At 40.2% G+C, this 26370-nt stretch overlaps 1 protein-coding gene across 1 annotated transcript in view; it reads left to right on the top strand.

The window, feature by feature from the left end:
- obscnb (obscurin, cytoskeletal calmodulin and titin-interacting RhoGEF b) overlaps positions 1-26370 on the top strand; it is a 598125-nt gene that overhangs the window by 414671 nt on the left and 157084 nt on the right. The window contains exons 95-102 of the mRNA XM_072254438.1: positions 6811-6877; positions 9210-9241; positions 10210-10362; positions 17593-17732; positions 19725-19925; positions 21982-22061; positions 23990-24163; positions 25790-25949. Of these exons, the coding sequence (XP_072110539.1) occupies positions 6811-6877; positions 9210-9241; positions 10210-10362; positions 17593-17732; positions 19725-19925; positions 21982-22061; positions 23990-24163; positions 25790-25949 (1007 nt within the window). The remainder of the gene's footprint in view (positions 1-6810; positions 6878-9209; positions 9242-10209; positions 10363-17592; positions 17733-19724; positions 19926-21981; positions 22062-23989; positions 24164-25789; positions 25950-26370) is intronic.

Raw genomic sequence — 26370 nt, 5'->3', positions numbered from 1 at the left:
CAGCTTCTCAGCCAGACATTAATCTGCCAAATCATCTTGTGCAAGGCACAGGCAGTAATCCAGAAATTACTACCCTGGAGATCCTGCTTCTCAGCTTTCTATCTTGTCGTTGTGGCCTGCTCCTGCCACTGATTAAGCCCCTAGAATGAGCCTGAAGGCCCACAAAGCTCTCCTTTTAAATAAGCATCGCTGTCTTGTGAGAAACCTCATTGCTGTGCCCTGTTCCTAACGTTGTTTGGACCACTGGAATGAACAGATTTCCAAGTGTTTTGTCAGCCAAGATTTCTTAAAAAAAAAAAAAAACAAGATTTCCTATTAAAGAAATTGTGCTGACTTTGGCCTGTTTTATCCTGTGCCTCCAAGTACCCCAAAACCTCATCCTTAATGGACTCCAACATCTTCCAAACCACTGGAATCAGGTTAACTAGCCTATAACAACACACACAACTCTGGAAGAACTCAGCAGGTCAGGCAGCATCCATGGAAATGAACAAGTGAAATTTCAGATTGAGACCCTTCTTCAGAACTGTAAAGAAAGGGGGAAGATGCCAGAATAAAAAACTGGGGGGTGGGGAGGGGCATATCTAGAAGGTGATAGGTGAAGCCAGGTAGGTAGGAAAATTAGAGGGCTGGAGAGGAAGAAATCTGATAGGAGAGGAGAGTGGGCAGCAGAGGAGGTAATAGGCAGATGAGAAGAGGTAAGAGGCAAGAGTGGGTAATCGAAAAGGGGGAGGGTTTTTTTTTCCAGAAGGAGAAATCAATATTCATACTATTAGGTTGGAGATAACACAGATGGAATATAAGGTATTGTTCCTCCACCCTGAGGGTAGCCTCATCGTAGCACAAGAGGAGGCCATGGACCAACATGTTGGAACAGGAGTGGGGATCATAATCAAAACGTTTGGCCACTAGAAAGTTCCGCTTTTGGCAGATGGAGCAGAGGTGCTCAATGGAGAAGCCCCCCAATTTACAACAGATCTCACCAATGTAGAGGAGGCTGCAGCAGACACAATAGATGACTCCAGCAGATTCGCAGGTGAGGAGTTGCCTCACTTGTTAGGGCTGTTTGGAGCCTATTATTTCTTTTCTTGTACTTTCCTCCCTTCTTAAAGAATAGAGTGCTATTTACAATTTTCCAGGACTCTAGAATCATTCCAGAATCTAGTGATTCTTTAAAGATCTTGGAAGATCATTACTAATGCCTCCATAATCCCTTCAGCTACCTCTTTCAGAATCCTGGGGTATCCCAAGCACCTTCTCCTTAGCAATTGCATTCACTTCTGCCCCTTGACACTCTTGAATTTCTGGCATACTGCTGTATGTTCCACAATGAAGACTTAACACAGTATACTTATTAAGAATCTCCATCATTTCTTTGTTTGCCCTTTGCCATGTAAATCTCTAATGTCCTTTTCCAGCGGTCTGACATCCACTTTCACCTCTCTTTTACTCTCTTTTGCATCTTCTGATCCCATGTTGCCTCTTGCTAAGGAGTTGATTTAATTTTTTGCCAACAAGGCCATCCCACTCTCTTTGCCTACCTGGCTATCTTTTCAATACATTGTGTATATTTGGATGTTAAGCACCCAACTATGATCTTCTTTCAGCCATGGTGTCCACAACGTTATACCTGCCAATCCCTTAAGTGCATAAGATGTAGGAGCAGAATTAGACCATTTGGATTTGCTTCAACATGTCTTCATGGCTGATTTATTATCCTTCTCAACCCCATTCTCCTGCCCGCTCCCTGTAGCTAACTGTACCACAAGATAAGCTACCTCATTTCATGTACTGTGTGCGTTCAAATGTAACACATTCAGTCCTGTTTTCATCACCTTTTTTTGATTTTTGCCCCCTCGTTATGCATCAACTCATCCCACTAACTGCAGTTTTTCCCTATTATTTGCCTGCCCTTCCGCACAGGTCTGAGATTCCTGCTCCTGTGTTGATGAGAGTGGGGGCTGCAGGAAGAATGAGCAACCTAACTGTGGCAGGGAGCCATTCAAGAGAGGGGAGAGAAAGAAATGTAGTGGTAATTGGGGATAGTATAGTCAGAGGAATAGACAGAGTTCTCTGTTGCAAGGATAGAGCATCCCGAAGGCTGTGTTGCCTGCCTGGTACCTGGGTTTGGGACATCTTATCTGACCTGCTGAGGGTTTTTCAGTGGAAGGGAAAAGATCCAGTTATCATGGTCCATGTGGATACCAACAACATAGGTAGAACGAGGAAAGAGGTTCTGCTGAGGGAATTTGAGCAGCTAGGGACTAAATTAAAAAGCAGAACAAAAAAGGTGGTAATCTCCAGATTACTACCTGAGCCACATTCAAATTGGCATTGGATCAAGAAGATTAGAGAGTTAAATGCGTGGCTCAAGAATTGGTGTGGGAGAGGTGGGTTTGAATTCATGGGAAATTGGCACCGGTTTTGGGGAGGGAGGGAGTTGTACCAATGGAATGGGCTGCACCTGAACCATGATGGGACCTGGATCCTAGCGAATCGCATAACTAGAGCTATGGATAGGGCTTTAAACTAAATAGTAGGGGGGTGGGTTCAACAGATTGGAGAAGTATGGATAAGGTAAAAAAAAAAGTGTGGATGAAAATAAAAATAAAAGATAAAGAGAAAAGTAAGAGTGGAGTAAAGAAAAATGTGCAAAAGAGAAAAAGATTACAAGGTTTTAAAAACACCATGAGTGTAAGGGCACTTTATTTGAATGCCTGTAGTATTCGAAACAAGGTCAGTGAACTTGTGGCACAGATCAATACAAAGGGGTATGATTTAGTGGCCATTACAGAAATGTGATTGCAGGGTGGAGAGAATTGGGAATTAAATATCCAAGGATATCAGGTAATACAGAAGGATAGGCAGGAAGATAAGGGAGGTAGGGTAGCACTCTTAATTAAAGATGAGATCAGGGTAATAGTGAGAGACGATATAAGATCTAAGGAGCAGAATGTTGAATCCATCTGGGTAAAAATTTGGAATAGTAAAGGGAAAAAAATCACTGGTGGGAGTTGTCTATCAGCAATAAACAGAGAAATATCGGAGGCATGTAAGAATGGAAAAGCAGTTATTGTGAGGGACTTTAACTTGCACATAGATTGGGTGTATCCGTTTGGTCAAGGCAGTCTTGAGGAGGACTTCATCGAATGCATCCATGATGGCTTTCTGGAACAGCATGTTACTGAACCTACAAGGGAACATGCTATCTTAGATCTGGTTCTGTGCAATGAGACAGGTAAAATGAGTGATCTTGCAGTTAGGGATCCTCTTGGAAAGAGTGATCACAGTATGACTGAGTTTCTCATACAAATGGATGGTGCACTAATTCAATCTAAAACCAGTGTATTATGCCTAAACAATAGAGACTATAATGGGATGAGGGAGAATTTGGCTAGTGTAGATTGGGAACACAAGGGTATATGGTGGGAAGTTTAAGGAATGGTGGAAGACTTTCAAAGAGATTTTTCTTTTTTTTTTGTAATTTATTTTTTATTGAAGTTCATCATCAAACAAACATTTCCATAAGGTATATTTCAGATATTGTACATATATATCATTTAATCATATTTGCCACAAATCTCCACATAATATTTATCTGAGGTATACACCTATAGAAAAGAGAGGAAAGAAAGAACAAGCAAAAGGAGAAAACGATGTACAAGTAGGGAGTGATTTTTTTTTATAACATATTCATTGATTTGTGAGAATAAAATCAGGCCTATGAGGTGTTATGTAGTTGAGCCATTTTTCCCAGTATGAATCAAATTGTTCCAACTTATGATTAACAGATGCTGTTATCTTCTCCATTTTGTAAATGTCCAAGGTGTTCAACAGAAGTATTTTCTAGTTAAAAGCAAGGACAGTAAGGGTGGGGAGAGCCAGCCTTGGATAACTAAGGAAGTAAAAGAAGCCATCAAACTAAAAGCTCATGTGTACAAAGTTGCTAAGTGTAGTGGAAGATTGAGAAAACTTTAAAATGCAACCAAGAAACACTAAGCGAGTGATAAAGAAAGGGAAAATAGATCATGAAAATAAACAAGCACAAAGAATAAAAATGGATATATTATATAATTATATAAAGTGGAAAAGGGTGGCTAACGTGAATGTAGGTCCCTTGGAGGATGATAAGGGGAAATTGATGTGAGGAAATGGCAGAGACATTGAGTGACTATTTTGTATCAGTCTTCACGGTGGAGGACACGTCTAAAATGCCAAAGAGATATGTTATAGATGTGGTACAACAGCTATCACTAAGGAGGTAGTGCTGAGCAAACTTGTGGGCCTGAAGATAGACAAGTCCCCTGGTCCTGATGGAATGCATCCCAGGGAATGGAAAAAAAATGGCAGAAGTTATAGTGGAGCCTTTAGTGATAATTTACCAAAATTCGTTGGACTCTGGGGAGGTCCTAACAGATTGGAAGACAGTGAATGTTATGCCACTGTTCAAAAAAGGATGTAGGCAAAAGGCAGGTAAATATAAGCCAGTTAGTTTAACATCTGTAGTTGGGAAAATGCTTGAAACTATTATTAAAGAAGAAATAGCGAGGCATCTCGAAAGAAACAGACCCGTGAGGCAGATGCAGCATGGATTCAGCAAAGGCAGGTCCTGTTTGACAAACTTACTGGAGTTCTTTGAGGATACAACGAGCACAATGGATAGAGGGGAGCAGATGGACATTATTTACTTGGATTCCAGAAGGCACTTGATAAGGTGCTACATGAAAGACTTATCTATAAGATGAGGATGCATAGAGTTGGGGGTGATGCATTAGCATGGATAGAGGATTGATTAACTAATAGAAAGCAGAGATCTGGGATACATGAGTATCATTCTGGTTGGCAATCAGTGGTAAGCGGTGTGCCACAGGGTCGGTGCTGGACCCACAATTGTTCACGATATAAATCAACGATCTAGAAGAGGGGACCCAAGTGTAGTGTATCTAAGTTTGCTGATGATACTAAATTGAATGGAAAAACAAATTGTGCAGAAGATATGGAGAGTCTGCAGAGAGATATAGATAGGTTGAGTGAGTGGGAAAGGGTCTGGCAGATGGGGTATAATGTTGGTAAATGTGAGGTTATCCACTTTGGAAGAAAACATGAAAGAGCAGATTATTATTTAAGTGATAAAAAAATTGCAGCATGCTGCCGTGCAGAGCGACTTTGGCATGCTTGTGCATGAATCACAAAAGACTGGTTTTCCAGGTGCAGCAGACTATCAAGAAGGCAAATGGAATGTTAGCCTTCTTCACTAGAGGGATTGAATTTAAGAGCAGGGAGGTCATGGTGCAACTATACAGGGTACTGGTGAGGCTACACCTGGAGCACTACGTGCATTTCTGGTCTCCTTACTTGAGGAACGATATACTGGCTTTGGAGACGGTGCAGAGGAGGTTCACCGGGTTGATTCTAGAGATGAGGAGATTAGACTATGAGGAATGATTGAGTCGCCTGGGACTGTACTTGCTGGAATGCAGTAAAATGAGAGGAGATCTTATAGAAACATGTAAAATAATGAAAGGGATAGATGAGATAGAGGCAGGAAAGTTATTTCCACTGGTAGTTGAGACTAGAACTAGGGGGCATAGCCTCAAGATTTGGGGAAGTAGATTTAGGATGGAGATGGGGAGGGACTGCTTTTCTCAGAGAATGGTGAATCTGTACTGGAGGCCACCACAGTAAATATATTTAAGACAAGGTTGGATTGGTTTTTGCATAGTTGCGGAATTAAGGATTATGGGGAAAAGGCAGGTAGGTGGAGATAAGTCCATGGCCAGATCAGCGATGATCTTACTGAATGGCAGAGCAGGTTCGATGGGCCAGATGGCCTCCTCTTGTTCCTATTTCTTATGTTCTTATGTTGTCACAGTCTCACTACACACTGCATCGACTTGTATACCAACTTCCCCATCATTCTGGTTCCCAACCCCCTGCCAAATTAGTTCAAACCCTCCCAACAATTCTAATAAACCTGCCCACAAAGATATTGGACTCCTCAGGTTCAGGTGTAACCCGTCATTTTTGTACAGGTCATTACTTACCCAGAAGAGATCCCAATGACTCAGAAATCTGAAACATCAATTCCTCAGCCAAGCATTCAAATGCTAAATCATCCTACTCTTACCCTCAGTGGTACATGGCAATGGTGGCAATCCAGAGAATACTACCCTGGAGGTCCTACTTTGCAGCTTTCTACCTAACTCAGTATATTCTGTCTCAGGACCTTGTCCCTTTTCCTACCTATGTCACTGGTACTAATGTGTAGCATGACTTCTGGCTGCTCATACTCTCCCTTTAGAATGCTATGGCCCTGATCTGAGACATCCCTGACCCTGGCACCTGGGAGGCAAAATACCATCTGGGTTTCTTTTTCACATCCACAGAATCTCCTGTCTGCTCCTCTGACTATGGCATCCTCTATTCATACTGCATGACCAACTGATAACCGAAGTTTCAAAACTTAAAATAGAACTTTCTTTTTTCCAATTTGTATTTTAATTGTTTTCATATCTGAAATAAACAAGAATGTATTCATAAATGCAAGACTTGTAAATTATCTTGGATGCATGTATGGCCTGTAAAATCACACTCCTTTTAGTTAATTTACTGCAGTGTACAGTACATGGCGTTACTTCATCTGGGACAAGTATGTAACAATTTATATGAAATTTCTTTAAAAAGCATGTTTAGATTTAAGGGCATAAGATTTAATCGGTTCAATGTGTAAACTGCAGAGAAAAATTAGTTGTTACTTCTTTGAAGTATGTACTTAACTAATTTACAATGTTTCTTTTTTTTTTATGTAAGAAGTTGAAGTTGTAATAGAAGAAGCCCCAGATGTGAAAGAAGCTTTAATGGAAACATTCCTACATGGGTAAATTCACATAATAGGATATTGTTCTTAAATTTTCTCATTACCTTAATTGCTTAATTTAAAGTCATAGTTTCCTTAATAATTTTGTGGGATACTGATCTCATCAAGTACATCCCAGCTTGCAGCTCAACTTTTGCTGTATTATCAAGTTGACAGGAAAATGTAACATGAGGGTGAGACATAATTGCCTGCTGCCTCAGGGGAGGACAGAAGGTGCTTGTGCATTGTAGACATTGTAGCCCATGTATTCAAGTCAAGGTAGGCACAAATCACTGGAAATGTTGGAATCTGGAGCAAAAAATAAAATGCTTCTGGAACTCAGAGAGTCGAGCAGCATCCATGGAGGGAAATGGACAGGCATTTCCCTCCAGAATTGCTATCTGACCTACTGAATTCCTCCAGCATTTTGCTTTTTTTTACTCAAACACTGAACTTAAATTGTTTTTTCTTCCTGACTGCTATGCATTGTCTACTCAAGTTTCTGGTGAAATAATGAGGGCAAAGTCAGAAAATAGAGATTTTTAATTAGTAGTGTAGATTTCAACTTTATCTACAGTTGAGTCTCGTAGGAAGACTGACAAAAAAAATAAGAAAGCTATTAAGTAACAGTGTTCTGTATCTGAATTTTGGAGTTGCATAAGTTTAGCATGCATCCAGGTAAAGGAAAATTCGGGGTTTATAGGACTTCTTTTTGGAACACAAATCATTTAAATTTTTTGCCAACTTGTTGAATGTTAATTTAATAGTCACATTTGCTAATTAATACTACTTCATATTTATATTTAAGTCTTTTTTTAGTTGTAAGGCTCCAAATAAGTATGAGATAGCAGAATTGCCAATGCTTTGCTTACAAGAGGATTTAAATATTAAATAGGCACGGCATAATTTTGGGTAAATCAATATCATCCTGTTTGCTGGGCTTACAGATTTTGGTTACTGCACTTATCCCTGTCCTCTCACTGACTTCATTTTCTGAATCTACCCCCTTGTCAATCTAGTTTAAACCCTTCCTGGTGGCAAAAGTAAGTTTCCCCGTGAGGATATTTGTGGCCCCTCTGGTTCAAGTACAACCCCTCCCTCTTGTACAATTCACCTCTACCTCAGAAATGATCCCAGTTTCACAAGAACCTAAATCTGTGCATCTTTCACGAGCTCTTCAGCTATGCATTTATCTGGCCTGCCTTTCAATTCCTGGACTCACTAGCGCATGTTCCAGGAGTAATATGGAGATCACTACCCTCAAGGTTTTATATTTTAATTCCTTACCTAACATACTATTTTCATTCCACTGGTTATCACCCTCCTCTGAAGAATTTTGTCCAGTTGCTCAGAGACACTCTTGACCTGGAACCTGGGAAGCACTACATCATCCTGGAGTCTCTTCTGTAGTGACAGAATCTCAGTTCTGTCCCTTTCATTAACCTCTGCCCTGTCTGACTGTACCCTTTCACTGAGCCTCAGAGCCAGTTACAATGTCAGACATCTGACTAATGCGGCTACCCTCTTAAAAGAAAACATCCCCTTCAACAGTATCTCGAGAGGTATACCTTTTCTTTTATTCAAGGAATGACCACAGGGGAACCCTGCAATGACCACCTCCAGCCTTACTCCTCTGATGGTTACCGACCTATCTGAAGCCTGTACCTTGGGTTTGACCATCTCACTAAAACTCATATTATCCCTTCGGTCACCCAGATGATGCTGAGTCCATCAATCTGCAACTCCAGTCTCCAGTTCCTTGACCCAGTCTATCAGAAGCTGCAGCATGGTGCTCATCCCACAGATATAATCATAGAAAACACAGAAAAAACATAGAAATACAGGTCGAAAGCCTATGTAATATGTTCAAATTAACTTGAAAGTATTGTTTAGAAATGTTGGAATATTCTTCAAGTCAGGCAGCAACCATGGAAAGACAAGCAGAGTTAATGTTTCAAGTTAATGATCTTCATCAAAGCTTGATTTCCGGCACATTTTATTTCAGAATTCCAGCAGGGGCGGGTTTATTTTGGTCTTCATTTACACTGTGTTTGACTCCACCACCACCACAATCTTGCCTCTAAAACACTCTTGAAACTTAGTTTTATTAAACCACTAAAACTTATTTTTGGATTTGCAGCGTAGCAATTTAAAAGACTAAAATTGATGGGTATATAAATGCTTGTTTTGCTGTGTGGCTGCATCCTGAAACAAGATAAAAGTAATGCTTAGATTTAAAGATTGAAACAAATATAGGAAATAGTCATGAATATTGTTTTTAATCCCTCACTTTTCTTTCTTTTGTTTCTTTTGGACTATGGGACATTTATGTTTATGGCTCTATTTGATGTAGACAAGAACCTGATCACAAAGCATTGGAGAAAAGTGAGTACTTTAGTACATTTTTGAAATGTATAAAAGCTTACTAAAACATTAAAGCTTGCTCTTTTGGAATTTTGTAGTGTAAACAGTCAAACAAAATCAATTCTGATCCTGTGAACCAGTGACTATTTATTGCCCATTTACAAATATTTTCAAATCAACCTAAATTGCATACGATTCACAAGATATTAATAACACCTCAAATTTCAAAATGTAAGTTTCTTTTGTATATTTTTAAATGATTTTCTACCTGTTAGGGAAATTAATTTGCTATGGAAATTCAATTAAAGTTGGTCACAAATAAATTGGACACAGACCCTGAAGTAACTAGAGAATACCTTTATTCATGAATAAGGGAAGAATGACTCACTGACAGTGTGATCGCCAAGTGTTCCAAAGAACAAAGGTCATGGCCTTTTTATGCATGCACACAGAAAGTCAATTGCATCTGTCAGTTAAAAAAATCAATCCTGTGTGCCATACTGCATCTCACGAAAATGCCAGACAGCCTGTCTCGTCTGCACTTGTCTGTTCTATGATTAAAAATGTACACACAGAGGAAGGTTGTTATACATCCTTGAAACTAAGATCGATTATTGCAAGCATGCTGAGAGCCCAAGGCTGAAAGGTCAGTCTTTATTTATATTATAGAAAGTTCGCTAAATCCCTAGCTCTAGTAAGTCATTAAGTACAAAAGTATAACTTGTTTCACGTGTTAGTACTTGACAGGTGAAGGAAAACCAGGATACCTTGAATTGTTGGAAATTTGACAGCCCACGGGGTCCTCCCTACAATTTATGACCTTCACTGTCTTCATCTTGTTAAGGCAGCTGTGTTAGACACCAAGGCTAGCATTAGGCATATTGCTAATTAAAGGAAGTTTCAGGGTGTTAACAACTCAGATATTTTAACCTTTTATTCAGAATTTTCTTCCACACTACCTTTCTGAATTTTTTTTAATTGTATTACAGAGCAGAGAGAAATTCTGACAGAAGAAATCAGTAAACAAGTTGCTGCAACAACAGCCTTGCCACATTTATCACTAGCAGATGTTGGAACAGAAGAATTCCTCCAAAAATTAACATCTCAGATCACACAAATGGTTTCTGCAAAGATCACCCAAGGTGAGTGTAGAACAGTAATAAAAGCAAAAGGCAGATAACTGGAAATCTGAGATCTGTGTTAAAATTTAGGTTAACCCAATTTACTTACTTTAAAAAGCTGATTTAGAAAGTAACTTCCACAACAATAGTGAATAGCATCTACGAAGACATGCATTCAAATTTAAAACTGCTTTATGTTACACAGAATTTGGCTGAAGGACTTAAATGCGCTTAGTACTACTGTAAACGTAGTTTAAACTGCAACTCCCTAAACAGAGTTATATTCTTGTTACACATTGTTGAAGAAAAATGATTCTAGAGACCAGACTTCAAGCGGTGGTACCTTTATTCAGCACGATATCATGGAGAGCCTACAGAAATATGCAAGGCACTGAGTTACAGAACAATTGCAGCGTGCATTTACACTGACGAACAAGCAAATGTACATGACCCAGGTGCAAGATATTTTTAATCATAGAATATTCAAGTGGTTAAATCATATGAGTGTGTGTTCCACTTTTCGACCATCTGTACACAGTGCTGCATGCTGATTGTGAAAGACAGAATGTAGATCTAAGCTTAAGCCATTGGGTTACAAAGTTCAGGTGGAAAAATGCAAGTTAGCTACTTAGTTCATCAACCCTTTTACTGGCCCTTCTTCCACACACATTCATTCATAACAATTCCTTTTGATTACACGGTCTCTAAATCCATTCATTCCTTACAAATGCATGACTTTTTATCTATCTTTATCCACCCTTCGGAGTCACACACACAAAATGCTGGAGCAACTCAGCAGGTTGGGCAGCATCCATGGAGGGGAATAAATGGTTGACATTTCGGGCCAAGACCCTTCATCAGGATATGCTCATCCACCCTTCTTCTCCCTTTTTATCTCAGCATTGAGATGAGAACATTAGTAGAATATAAAACATATATCCACTGTAGTGGGAGATTATAAACTTGATTACATGATTATTTCTGCCAAAGCTTATTGCTCTTTACCATGTCACCCTGGCAGAAATTAGGTATTTTCATTAAGGGAAGGAAAATGATTTTCTTTTTGCACTAGAAGATGGCGCTAGTGATACATGGCAACGTGTTGTGGTCTGCTTGCAAAATATCTTAATATACTTCTGAAATACTCTCATTGTAATATGCAGCCTGTATTTTCCCTTTAAGTAATGTACTTTACAGCTGTCTAAACAAATGAGTGATTTCACAATCTTCTGAAAGACTCAGTAGACTAAACTCTCAGGAATGTAGGTACGGCACCTTTAAGCAGATGAAGGTACATCGCCATGGCCAGAAGAGAGGGAAGCGTCGAGTACTCCAACCCAGACTAAAATGTTGGGGTATGAAACTTCCTTTCCTCAGTATCTTGTTAGCAAATGTAGTCATTCACTGGAGAACTTGATTAAGGACCTAACAGTCAGATTGCTGTACTGGAGGGAAATAAGAGATTGTTGTGTTTCAGGGACACAGCTGACCTCAAGACACGTTGGATATGTTGGTAGGATTCTCTGACGGTGGTGTCTGAAAAGAGGATGCTGTCCAAGTTGCATGCCATCTTGAACAATGTCTCCTATCCACTACATAATGTACTGGGTGGGCACGGGAGTACATTCAGCCAGAGACTCATTCCACCGAGATGCAACACTGAGCATCATAGGAAGTCATTCCTGCCTGTGGCTATCAAACTTTACAACTCCTCCCTTGGAGGGTCAGACACTCTGAGTCAATAGGCTGGTCCTGGACTTATTTCATCTGGCATAATTTACATATTATTTAATAATTTATGGTTTTATATTGCTATATTTATACTCTATTCTTGGTTGGTGCAACTGTAACGAAACCCAATTTCCCTCGGGATCAATAAAGTATGTCTATCTATCTATCTATCTAAGACCTGAAAGCTTCTTGATGGACCTGATGGACCAGACTGCTGATTCTGAGAAGGTAGAGGGTGGAGAACTGGAACATGTAAAGATTAAGTTTCAACCGTTCTACTTACCAAGGGAGTCCTCTTCTGTAATCCTGACTGCAGTTTACATGCTGCCAAAAGCGAATGTTAAGTAGCACTTGAGGTATTAAACCGTGATCAGCAAACAAGAAGCAGCCTACCCTGACGCCTTTGAAATCATTGCCAGGAAATTCAGTTAGGCTTGTTTGAAGAAATCTCTGCATAATTATCATCAACATATCACCTGCAGCACAAGGGGTCCCAACACACTTGACCACTGTTATACTATGATTAGGAATGCCTACCTTTCCATGCCTAGATTAACTGTTGGGAAATCTGATCATCTGGCTGTCCCCTTCCAACCTGCTTACAGGCAGAGGCTAAAGAACAAGACTCCAGAAAGGACAACAAAGAGGCAGTCATGGGAGGCTGAGGAGCAGCTGTGGGATTGCTTCGAGTCGATAGACTGGGCCATGTTCAAGGACTCGTCAGAGGATCTGAACGAATTTGCCACGATTGTCACGGACTTTATAAAAACAGTCATAGACGAGTGTGTCCCCACAAAATCATTCAGTCTTACACAACCAGAAGCCTTGGATGAACCATGTGATCCACATTCTGCTGAGGGTCAAATCAGCAGTGTTCAGGTCTGGCGACAAAGTAAAATGAAATTAGTCCAAGTACGACATCTGGAAAACCATCTCATATGCAAAGTGACAATTCTGGATCAAATTTGAATCACTGAAAGATGCTCGACAGCTATGGCAGGGCTTGAATGCTATCACCTCCTACAAAATGAAATCAAGTGACATATGTGACAATGCCTTTCATGCTCACTTTGACTATCAAAACATGGGGGCACCTTCATGAACTCCCACAGATCCTGATGACCCTGTGATTTCAGTCTCTGGAGCCGACGTGAGATCATCCTTAGGGAAGGTGAGCCTACAGAAAGTATCCGGCCCACTCAGAGTATCTGGCCGAGTATTGAAGACCTGTGCTATTCATCTGACTGGTGTGTTCACTGATATCTTTAAATTCTCACTTCAACAATCTGAGGTACCCACCTGCTTCAAGCAGGCTTCAAAAGAAGAATGTGGTAACCTGCCTCAATGACTGTCATCCAGTAACACTTAGATCTACTGTGATGAAGTGCTTTTAAGAAGTTGGTGATGAACCACATTAACTGCTGCCTGGAGGAATGACTTGCATCTGATCCAATTTGCCTACAACAGTCAACATAAGATGCCTGTTTCATTGGCTCTCCACTCATCTCTGGAACATCTGGACAGTGGAGATGCATACATTAGGATGCTCTTCATTGACTACAGCAATGTGTTCAATAGTATCATCCACTCAAAACTAATCAATAAGATCCAAGACCTAGGTCTCAATAACTCCTTTTGCAAATGGATCCTCAATTTCCTCACTTGCACATCTCAGTCAGTTCAGATTGGCAACAACATCTCCTCCACAATCTCAATCAGCACAGGTGCACCACAAGACCGTGTTTAGCCCCCTGCTCTACTCACTTTATACTTATGATTGTGAGACTAAGTACAACTCCAATGACATATTTAAATTCTCTGATGTGGGCCAAATCAAATATGGTGACAAATCAGCATATAGGAGGGAGATTGAGAATCTGGCTGAATAGTGCCACAATAACAATCTGTTAATCAATGTCAGCAAAACCAAAGAGTTGATTATTGAATACAGGAGGAAGAAACCCAAGGTCCATGAGCCAGTACCCCTCAGGGGATCAGAGTTGAAGAGAGTCAGCAACTTTAAATTCCTTGCTGTTATTATTTCAGTGGATCTATACTGGGTCCAGCAGATAGTTAGTAGGCAGCCGTCAATCCCAGGGGATCATGCGTTTGTGCCTGTGGTGGACTGTGTCCTCTTCAGGGCACAAGCCTGGGCAGGAAGATTTGAAGAACCAGCTGTTGCTCATGCAGCGGGTTCCCTCCTCCACGTCAGTAATGTAGTCCAAGGGAAGGGCAAACGCTGATACAGCTTGGCACTGGTAACTGCCAATACAAAGAAGGCACAGAAACATCTCTACTATCTTAAGAGGTTTGGGCACATTTGGCATGTCATCTAAATCTTTGACAAATTTATATACAGTGCTTATAAAAAGTCTTCACCGTCCCTTGGAAGTTTTCATGTTTTATTGTTTTATAACATTAAATCACTGTAGATTTAATTTGGCTCTTTTTGACACTGATCAACAGAAAAAGACTCTTTCGTATCAAAGTGAAAACAGATCTTTACAACATGATCTAAATTAATTATAGATAAAAAAAACACAAAATAATTGATTGCGTAAGTATTAACCCCCTTCAAGTCAGTATTTACTAGATGTACCTTTGGCAACAATTACAGCCTTGAGTCTGTGTGGATAGGTCTCTATCAGCTTTGCACATCCGGACACTGCAACTTTTCTCCATTCTTCTTTACAAAACTGCTCAAGCTCTGTCAGATTGCATGGAGGTTCTAAGTAAACAGCCCTTTTCAAGTCCAGCCACAAATTCTTAATTGGATGGAGGTTTGGACTCTGATTTGGCCACTTCAGGACATTAATTTTGTTGTTTTTAAGCTGTTCCTATGGAGCTTTGGCTTTATGCTTGGGATCATTGTCTTGCTGGAAAACAAATCTTTCCCAAGTTACAGTTCTCCTGCAGACTACATCAAGGTTCCTCCTGGAATTCCCTGTATTTTGCTGCAGTCATTTTACCCTCTACCTTCACAAGCCTTCCAGGGCCTGCTGCAGTAAAGCATCCCCACAGCATGATGCAGCCAGCACCATGCTTCATGGTAGGGATGGTGTGTTTTTGTTGGTGTGCTGTGTTTGGCATACGTCAAACATAACATTTAGTCTGATGGCCAAAAATCTCAATTTTAGCTTCATCAGACCATAGAATCTTCTTCCAACTGACTTCGGTCTCTCATATGCCTTCTGGCAAACTCCAGACAAAATTTCATGTGAGTTTCTTTCAAACAGTGGCTTTCTCTTTGCCATTCTGCCATAAAGCTGCGACTGGTAAAACAGCTGGATAGCGCATTCTCCCAGCTCAGCCACTGAAGCTTGTACCTCCTCCAGAGTTGTCATGGGTCTCTTGATGACCTTCCCCACTAGTCTCCTTGCACAGTCACTCAGTTTTTAAGGACAGCCTGCTGTAGGCTGATTTGCAGCTGTGTTATATTCTTTTCATTTTTTGATGATTGACTTAACTGTATTCCAAGGGATACTCAGTGACTTGGAAATTTTCTTGTATCCATCTCCTGACGCTTGCAGTTCAATAATCTTTTCATGGAGTTGCTTGGCGTGTTCTTTTGTCTTCATGATGTAGCCAGGATAGTGACTCATCAGCAGTTGGACCTTCCAAATACAGGTATATTTTTACAATAATCAATTGAAACACCTTGACTGCATCCTGGTCTCCAAAAACAAATCTCCGTTTAACTGATTATGTGACTCTAAAACCAGTTGGCTGCACCAGTGATGATTTGGTGTGGTTCTACTTTCTCCCCCCACTTTCATACTGTGACTCCTCATCTTTTTGTTTTCAACCCTAATGAAGGGTCTCGGCCCGAAATGTCGATTGTACTCTTCTCCATAGAGGCGACCTGGCCTACTGAGTTCCTCCAGCTTTTTGTGTGTGTTGCTTGGATTTCCAGCATCTGCAGATTTTCTCTTGTTTGCAATCAATAATTTTGTGTTTTATATTTGTAATTAATTTAGATCACATCGTAGAGATCTGTTTTTGACATAATAGTCTTTTTCTGTTGATTAGTGTCAAAAAACCCAAATTAAATTCACCATGAAGCAATGTTGTAAAACAATAAAACATGATAACTTCCAAGGGGAGGGAGGTGAATACTTTTTATAGGCATTGTAGGTGCACAGTAAAGAGGATACTGACTGGTTGCATAATGCCCTGGTATGGAAAGATCAATGCCCTTGAATGGAAAAAAAAACTACAAAAATTAGTTAAAATATTGGTGTCCATCCCAGGTAAAGCCTCCCCCAACAGTGAGCACATTTACAAAGAGCGCTGTTGTAGGAATGCAGCATCCATCAAGGGCCCCCACCATCCTGCCCACACACTCTTCTCACTGCTGTCATCAGGTAGGGGAAACTGCTTAGTGTTGAGGCCAGAAAATTCCACTTTAGTCTCATCCAACCACAAGACCTTCTTCCACGTTTTTACAGTATCTTCAAAGTGACCTTTGCAAACTCTTTACGTGCAAGGATTTGCTTTTTTTTAGTGGTAAATATGGTGTAAATCTAATAGTGCTCATCAGCCAGGTAACACCTTCCCTAATGTAAAGTATGATGGAGGTAGCATTGTGCTATGGGGGTGCTTTTCAGCGGCTGGGACTGGAAATATGGTCAGGATTGATGGGAAGATGAATGAAACCATAGAAACTACAGCACAGAAACAGGCCTTTTGGGCCTTCTTGGCTGTGCCGAACCATTTTTTGCCTAGTCCCACTGACCTATAGAAACCATAGAAAGCTGCTAAATACAGAGAGATCCTGGATAAAACCCTGTTGGCCTCTGCCAGAAGGGGTAAACTGGGAAGGAAGTTCATCTTGCAGCAGGGCAACGACCCGAAGTACACCACCAGAGCAACCATGGAGTGGGTTCAAGTGAAGAAAATTGATGTCCTTGAATGGCTCAGTTAGACTTTAACCCGATCAAACATTTCTGGCAAGACCTCAGCATTGCTGTCCGCCGCTGCTCCCCAACTAATGTGGCACAGCTTGAGCAATTTTGTAAGGAGGAATGAGCAAATCTTGCCCCATCACATTGTGCAAAGTTAATAGAGGCTCATCCAAAAAGACTACTGCCTGTAATAGCTGAGGGAGGTGATCGACTAAGTACTGTGCAAAGAGGGATGAATACTTTTGAACTGCTCACATTTCAGTAGTTGAATTTTTATTTTTTCATGCTTTACAATTTTTTTTTGTTTTTGGGGTTCTACTGTGAAAAAAGTAACGTGATTCACAAATTTGATCAATTAAACTGATCAAAATCACTGGTTGTAATACTCATTTATGTGAACAAAGGATTGGGAGATGAATATTTTTTCAAGGCACTGTATGTACTTTGATAATAAATTTACTTTGAAACTGAATGAAAACAAATATTAAGCTTTTTCCTGAAAATTCAGGTGAAGTACAATGGGTGAAGGATGCCATCTGTGTTGAAAAGAGTAGTTTAAAAAAAATGAATGGAAAAGTAGCAGTAAGGTCATTCAGAACTTTACATTACTTTTCAGCTTCATTGCGTGTTCCTGGAGCAGAAAGTGATGAGGAAGGCAAGACTCCATCTCCATCTCCACGTCATGGTAGATCCAGGCCATCTTCTATTGTCAATGAATCTTCATCTGAGTCTGAAGATTCAGAAACTAGAGGCGAGGTAGAGTTTGTAATTTAAACTTCTCTCATAAAGGAGCTGTCTAAGGATATTTGTCATGCTAAAGCAGATTAAATAATGGCTTTAAAATGTTTCTTTTGATAAACTTTAAATTAACTGTCTAGTAGTTTTCTGCTTTGTGCTCCCTTGTGCTTTGAATAAATTGACTATTTTTGACTATTTGACTAGAGTTAAATTGACTATTTTTCAGCTAATAGAATCTTGTCTAAATCAATAAAAATTAGGAACACTCTAGCCATTTCTTTTAGGATGCTAGGATGAAGTCCATCAGGATCCATGAACCTGTTATCCGTAGCTTCATAAGCTTGCTTAATAACTGGTGATAAACATAAGAGATTCCGCAGATGCTGGAAATCCAGAATGACACACACAAAATGCTGGAGGAACTGGGCAGGTCAGGCAGTATCTAAGGAGAGGAATAAAGAGTCAGTGTTTCAGGCCAAGACCCTTTGGTCAGAAATGTTGACTATTTATCCTCTCCATAGATGCTGACCCGATGAGTTCCTATAGCATTTTGTATATGTTAATATCTGGTGACTAATTTTCTTTAATTTCTTTCTTCTAATTCCTGGTATAAAGCTACTTTCATTCTATCAGATTCAATATTCAATATTATTGAATGTCATTTCCAGTACACAAGTGTGAAGAAGAACAAAATAATTGTTATTCCAGATCTGATGCAGCACAAAAACATAACACAATAAGATAAGAACACAGTAATAATAAGTAAATGCAATAAATATAAATACATAAAATAGCATATATAAATAGATGTCCATAAAGTGATGCTGAGCACAGGAGTGTCTGCATATAAGGAGACTGACAGGAAATGATAAAATAGTTGTGGTTGGGGGTGTGGATGGGTAGGTTAGCTGGTGGAGGTGTTGATCAGCCTTGCTGCTTGGAGAAAGTAACTGTTTTTGAGTCCTGGAGTGGATGGGATGCTACCTAGCCCCCACCCTGATGGAAGTGGGATGAACAGTCCATGACCAGGATGGGTGGGTTCCTTCATGATGTTACTGGCTCTTTTCCAGCACCTTTCTATATATATGTCCTTGACGGCAGGTAGGTTGGTGCCAGTGATGTACTGGGCAGTTTTGACCACTGATTGTAGAGCCTTTCTGTCTGCCGCAGTGCAGTTTCTGTACCGAGCAGTGATGCAGCTTGTTAGGATGGAATCTATTGGGTATCTGTAGAATGACTTCAGTATAGATATGCATAGTCCAGCTCTCATCAGCCTCCTCAGAAAGTCCAGGCATTGGTGAGCTCTTCTGATCGTGTAGAATGTGTTCTAGGGCTATGAGAGGTTGTGCAGGATGTGCACTGCCAGGAATTTGAAACTGCTTGCAGTTTCCACTGCTGTGCTGCTGATGTAAAGTGGGGTACAATTTGATTTTAATCAAAACTAGGCTAGTTGTTGTCATGAGAGTGGAATCTGTTTGATGTTTGAGGACAGGCTGGGGTTTGGCTATGTTGACTAACATGTCTTCTATTTAGACTTTCAGCTTTGTACAAGAAAGTGTAAGTCTTGTGAGAAGGACAGCACGACAATGAAAGTAAAACAGGCTATCTTAGTGCAACTCACTTAAAATGCTGGAGGAACTCTGGGTCAGGCAGCTTCTTTGATCAACTCCTATCATCATACATCATTCCCTTTCATCCCCCTCCCCCACACACCTACCTTTCCCCTCTCACCTGGACTTGCCTATTACCTGACAGCTTGTGCTCCTCCCCTCCTCCCACTTTCTTATTCTGGCTTCTGCCCTCTTCCTTTCCAGTCCTGATGAAAGGTCTCAGCTCAAAAAATCATCTGCTCAGTTCCTTCCATAGCTGCTGCCTGACCTGCTGAGTTGCTCCAACATTTTGTGTGTGTTGCTCAGGACTACTGCAGAAACTAGAATCTCTTGCGTCTCAGATTATCTCAATGCCTAGCAATTTTTAAATAAACTTAACTCCATCCTTTCCTTGTGGCAGATTTTTGACATTTACATGGCTACAGCAGACTACAATCCATTGCCAACGGAGAAAGAGTCCATTCACCTAAAAGAAGGGCAATTTGTGGAAGTTCTTGACTCTGCACATCCGCTCAAGTGGTTGGTTAGGACAAAGCCTACAAAAAGCACACCAGCCAGGCAGGGCTGGGTTTCTCCTGCCTATCTGGACAAAAGGCTGAAGGTGAATTTTACAAATCCGGTTAAGTATCATGTTATGTATAAATATCTGTAGAAATATTAAGTTGTTTCCTTTTGAATAAACAATTATGAACTCTATAGATTTCTGCATTCATACAGTACAATGCATTTAATACTGACTGTATTGTCAGGGTGCAACAAAGAATTTGCTCACCACCTATTTACCAATCCTAGATTTAGAAATGTTACTTTGAGTGCAATTAGACTTGAAGCCTCAATTTTAAAGGCATGCGCTTTGCAGAAAGTAACCAGATAAAAATAGCCATGCATTTTACCTAATATGGTCTTCAGAAAAGTGAAGATAGATAGATCGTCGCTGGGAAAAAAAATAATGTTGCTGTTTTGAAAACCTGTTCTCAATATATCACATAATCAGACAGAAGTTTGAAGACTTGTTAGCACACTAAACTTGTCAATTGTCAGGTATTAGCAGCACAGAAAGATTCATTGTTTAAGTAAAGCTATTTTCTGATAGGTTTCTTGTATAACTGAGCAATTCTTTAGGCCATAAGTTCAAAGTAAATTTATTATCAAAGCACATATATGTCACCATATATAAGCCATATATTCATTTTCTTGTCGGCATACTCAGTAAGTCCAGTAAGCATGACTCGCTCAGTTCATCTGTGCCGATAAAGGTGTCTACTTGTGAAATTTTCCTATATTTGATTCAAATCCTTATAAACCTGGCCTAGCCATGTACCCTAAATGATTAAATAAAAATATAAGCTACTGTATTTAATGCCATCAGGTTGGAGGCTACCCTGACAGAATATAACGTGCTGTTCCTCCAAGGTTGGAAGGTTCCACCTTCCGTCTGGGTAGCCTCCAACCTGATGGCATGAACATTGACTTCTCAAACTTCCGCTAATGCCCCACCTCCCCCTCATATCCCATCCATTATTTATTTATATACACATACATTATTTTTCTCTCTTTCCTTTTTCTCCCTCTGTCCCCCTCACTATACCCCTTGCCCATCCTCTGGGCTTCCCCTCTCCCCCTTTTCCTTCTCCCTGGGTCTCCTGTCCCATGATCCTCTCATATCCCTTTTGTCAATCACCTGTCCAGCTCTTGGCTCCATCCCTCCTCCTCCTGTCTTCTCCTATCATTTAGGATCTCCCCCTCCCACTTTCAAATCTCTTACTAGCTTTTCTTTCAGTTAGTCCTGACGAAGGGTCTCGGCCCAAAACATCGACTGTACCTCTTCCTGGAGATGCTACCTGGCCTGCTGCGCTCACCAGCAAATTTTATGTGTGTTGCCAGCAAATACGAATGTGTGATTGTCACATAGTTTGATCCACAGGAGTGGGTCTTCTGGTTAGGGAATACCTTTGTGAATACCACGTGTGTGTTAACTCTTGCCTGGGTGTGGTAGTTCACTGAAGAAGGTACCCCTGTGGCAAATCACTGTTAGAGTTGCTTTGTATGTCGTGGAACTGGAAGATCACTGTCGATGATACTTCGTATGTGGATTCGGAGCTGACGACGGAAGACCAATGGCACCTGTTTACTTGTTCTTCTCCTATCATGGATTTCTCTTTGATTTACAAATACCTCTCTCTCACAACAACTCCATGCATTGAACTGAACTTTGTTACATTACCATCATAAGACTTTAAACCTTACCATCTGAGCTTGAACAAGTTTGGGAATTATATTTACTCACATATATATACATAAAACTGCTAACTTTTGGTTTACCTGGTTTAAGTTACTATATTGAGTAGATACTAATAAATAGTGGTTTTAACATCAAAACCAGGCGCCAGGTGTGTTCTATTGCTGCTGATACTTTTACAGGGTTGCGTGTGCGTAACAATACATAATAAATTATACAAATTACTTATAGGACCTTGTTATATACAGGATACTGCAACTGAACATTTTGTTGTTCTGAACTGAAGCGACATTGAGTGTTTACTGAAATCTCAGTATGTCTGACACTAGGCGGTGTTTTTTTTTCCACTGATAATGTAACCTAAACTAAACGAATGTTCAGTATATGTGTTTTCTGCTGATTAGATTTAATTCTTTAGTTCTCAGCTGAACTTCCTCTGGAAAGCACTGAATTCTCCGGAGAGATTGAAACAGAAGATGAGTACAGGAGAAAACTATAGTGAGTAAACTTGGATCCATTTCTACTCTACTGTTCTATTTTAATTATGTCCTCAAAGTAAGAAACCTGGATACCAATACTTGATACTATTACTTTTTTTTTGGCGTGTGCCTGTGTGCATGCATGTGTGCGTCCGTGATGACGTCCTTTCCATAGCTTTTTACAAGGCACGGAGCGAGAGAGAGACAGTGTGGCGCGCCATTCCCTACACGGACATTCTCGCAGTATTTTTCCCTTTATTTTACAAGGTTGAGTTGTGATCTAGACACTCAACCCGGCATGGATGGAAAGTGTACTCGGGAGCAGACCCGACTGGTTTCGAACCCGGGAACCTCCGCTCCCAGGTCCGGCGCCGATGTCGTTGCGCCACCAGCCGGCCCGATACTATTACCTTTCAAATTAATTTTCCAGTTGACTATCATGCCCCCAATAGTACAAAATATGGTGTATTTGTTTGAAAGGGGATTGGCTGCAAGAGTCTCACGCTTTACTTGCTCTGCTTGGTGGTCACACATCACTGAATTACATGGAGACTTTATTCCACTTTCAGTGCAATTTACTACAATCTGAAGTCCAACCTTTACTTAGTTAAAGTAGTAAAGGTAGCAATAACCACTTGTTGTCACTCACCAATTATTGTACTTGGCAAAGCCTCCTTATTCATCAACACCCTCTCCAAGACCGTCAGTTTTACGGTGAAGAATATCCCAAATAGGCGACTTGCAGATGAAGACCAAAGAGTATGGTATCCAGTGGTGTCTACAATTAGGATATGAAGGCTTTAGGAATCAACTAAAACCTTTAGAGTGCCTTAGCGAAGCACAAACCTCTGTGACGATGTTTTCTTATCATGTTTAACATCCTGACAAATAATGGTTACCTGAATTACAACAGAATCTGACTGAAGGAGTTACCGATGATGTCAGTAGTACTAGTGCAATGTATATTTGCAGCCATTACCTAGACTACCTATACCACAAAAGTAATCTATTACGGGACAGTAATATGTCTATAGCATCTGCAACTCAATATCAGGAAGACAAAAGAGATGGTAATGGTCTTTAGGAAGAGTAAGCCTACACTGCACCCTGTTGCTATCGATAGTGAGGACATGGAAGTGGTGAGGACCTACAAGTACCTTGGGGTGGACCTGGATGACAGACTTGAGTGGAGCACCAACACAAGGCTGTGTACAAGAAGGCCAGGGTCACCTCTATTTCCTGAGGAGACTGAGGTCCTTTGGAGTAACCAGGCATCTCCTTCACTTGATCTACCCATCCATTTTTGCCAGTACAATCTTCTATGCGGTGGTGTGCTGGGGCAGTGGCATCAATACAGTTGATGCCAACAAGCTCAATAAACTGATTAGAAAGGCTGGTGCTGTTATAGGAGTCAAACTGGCCACGCTAGAGGCTGTGGTAGGACAAAGAGAATCTTGGCAATTCTGGATAATGTTTCTGACCCTCTGCATGCCACCTTGGCTGAACAGAGGAGCACTTTTAGTAATAGACTAAGACAACTCCGCTGCTCCAAAGAGCGCTATATGAAGTCATTCTTATCCTGGGCTATTAGACTGTATAATGAGTCAACCTATAGCCGGGGAAGTGAGGACACCCTCCTGTTAGACTGTTTGAGGTAACTTTTAAAAAGATTTTTCTTACATCTCTTCAAATACTTGTAAATTTGTATATCACTTGTAATGCTACCGTGACACTGTAATTTGGGATCAATGAAGTATCTATCTATCTTTCTATAATTTGATAACAAAATGAATGGCATCAGTAATTAATGCAACACTTTGTTGCATTATTTATGTTCATTTGGAAAAAGTCTCTTCATTACACAGAATATTCATTGAAGAATAAAAGGAAATTTGCAGTATTATTTGATCTTCCTCTAACTGAGTGTTGTGATTGATGTGATTACAGCCTCCTTGTACAAGATCTGATCAAAACTGAAAAAGAGTTCACAAGAGATTTGCAGTTCTTTGTTGATCATTACATCAAACATACAGAAACAGCACCCGACGTACCACCTTCAGTACTGAATGGCAAACAAACAATTTTCCGAAACATTAACGAAATTACTGATTTCCACACCAGGTTTGTAATATGAGGTTGTAGAATAACCGAATGCAGATTCCTATATGCTTACATATAAAACTACTTTGAATATGATGTGCTACGTGAAATGTTGATATCACAGAGACAAATGCCAGAAAATTGCTTTGAAAATTGTAACTATTGCCCCCACTAACCATTAAAATATGATGAAAGACATATCAGTTTCTAAATGAGCTAAGAAGGTAAATGTGACATGGCAGTCTAGTGTGCTTTACATGCCACTTTCCATGTGGTCTGATTAGAACAAATTAGATGCCTGGCTTGTGGTGCTGTCCTGAGGAAATACTTCTTGCAACCGTCATTGGGTATATCAGAATCATGTTTATTATCACTGGAGTGTGATGTGAAATTTGTTAACTTAGCAGCAACAGTTCAATCCACTAAGCATTGGTCTAACTGGTCTAAGGATGGTTGTCAAGTTCTGAAGCTGTTGTGCATTTTATTATAATAGTAACCTGTCATAGTCATCCATATTTCCTGAGCCTTCCTCACAGGAGTCACATCGTTGTGACTTTTCTTCATCCTTAATTTCACTCAGATATACAGTAGGCTCCAAATCCACCTCTGCAAGGTGAAAATACTTCATTTACTTGGTATATACATGTGCATTCCACATTCTTGCTCACACCATTGCCTAGAAACTGGATTGAATCTATTTGTAGTTAATTCTGTTGTATTTAGCATTAATCCCAGACTGAGCTCCTGAAAAAAAAATGATATTGGGTAAAGTCCTATATGAAATTGGTGGTTTGCATCCAAGAATAAAAGCGAGGACTTAAATGATTCCCAGATGGTCTAAAATTTATCAGTGCAAAAATGCTGGAATTCTTTACTAAAGTGGCAATTAATATGTCGATAAAGGGGAACCAGTAGATGCAGTGTATTTGGACTTTCAGAAGGCACTCAATAAGGTACCATGTAGCAAGAGCCCTCTCATTTGGGTGTAATACACTGACATAGATTAAGGGAGTGACTAACTAACACAAATCAGTGTTAGGTTAAATGGACCATTTAATAATCAGTAACAAGTGGAGCGCCATGGGGATTAGTGCTGCAGCTTCATCTATTTGGCAGAGTGGCCGAGGTAATAGAGGGAAACACACCCTACAAAATACTGAAGGAACTCGGCAGGTCAGGCAACATCTAGGAAATGAATAGATAGTCGACATTTCAGGCCAAGACCCTCCTTCGGGTAATAGAGACACTGGTTCACAGGTCCAGTGACTTGGTTCAGTCTAGACACCCAGACTTTTTCCTGTGACAGTATTGGTGCTCCAGCATCCTCCTATATCCTGAAGACATAGTGGCTGGTAAGTTAACAAGCTATTGTAAACTGTCTTGTGTGTAAGTGAGGGGATAAGGGTAATGTGTGGAGAATAAAATGGGACAGTGTAGGATAAGAATGAATGGGTGCCAAATTAAAAAACAAATATAGTATTACAAGCACCTAAGGTTTGTTTTATTATGCTAAATAGATCCCTAATCCAAAGGGAGCTGTTCACCCCTTAAATTGTGGTGGCGATGAAGTCCCAAGTGCAAGAGTGAGACCTGCTGAGGATTTTAAATAAAGCTTGACAAGTCTACTATGTTTTCCTATTTTCTTAGCACCTTCCTGAAAAACCTCATGAAATGCCAGACAGATGACGATATTGCATTATGTTTCATCAATAACAGCGATGGATTTGATAAATACTTACAATATCTGGTTGGAAGTGTACAGGCTGAATCTGTTATCACTAATCCAGCCGTCCAGGACTTTTACAACGTAAGTAGTATGCTAAAGAACATTAAGCCAAACTCGTGAGATGTCAACTTTGCTAAAGCAATTTAGGCCTGTAGTTTCATTAAATAATTCATTTAGTATCATAGAGGAACAGAAATTTTCATTTTTAATGTTTACTTCATGCTTATCCATCCATAAAAATCTCCTCAGTTAAATAACGACATTGGTTCTGCTTCCTAAATAGATTTCCAGGTAACAGCACAAGAAATACAAGCATGAACAGGTCACTTATCCTCTTGAGTCTGCAGCAGCTTTCAATGTGTCTGAGCTGTAGTTGGAGAATAGCTTCTGAATTTTTGATAAAAAGCCACTATTTTGGAATCAGTAGTGCTGTTTTGTTCCGATGTTTTTATGGGAAATCAATAAAGTCTTTACTGAAGTTTTCAGCCATATGTTATGAGAG

This window comes from Mobula birostris, chromosome 3 (assembly GCF_030028105.1).
Source record: "Mobula birostris isolate sMobBir1 chromosome 3, sMobBir1.hap1, whole genome shotgun sequence".
NCBI classification, from domain to species: Eukaryota; Metazoa; Chordata; class Chondrichthyes; order Myliobatiformes; family Myliobatidae; genus Mobula; species Mobula birostris.
The sequence above is the reverse complement of the archived record's forward strand: the minus strand, read 5'-3'. Positions and strand labels throughout refer to the sequence as shown.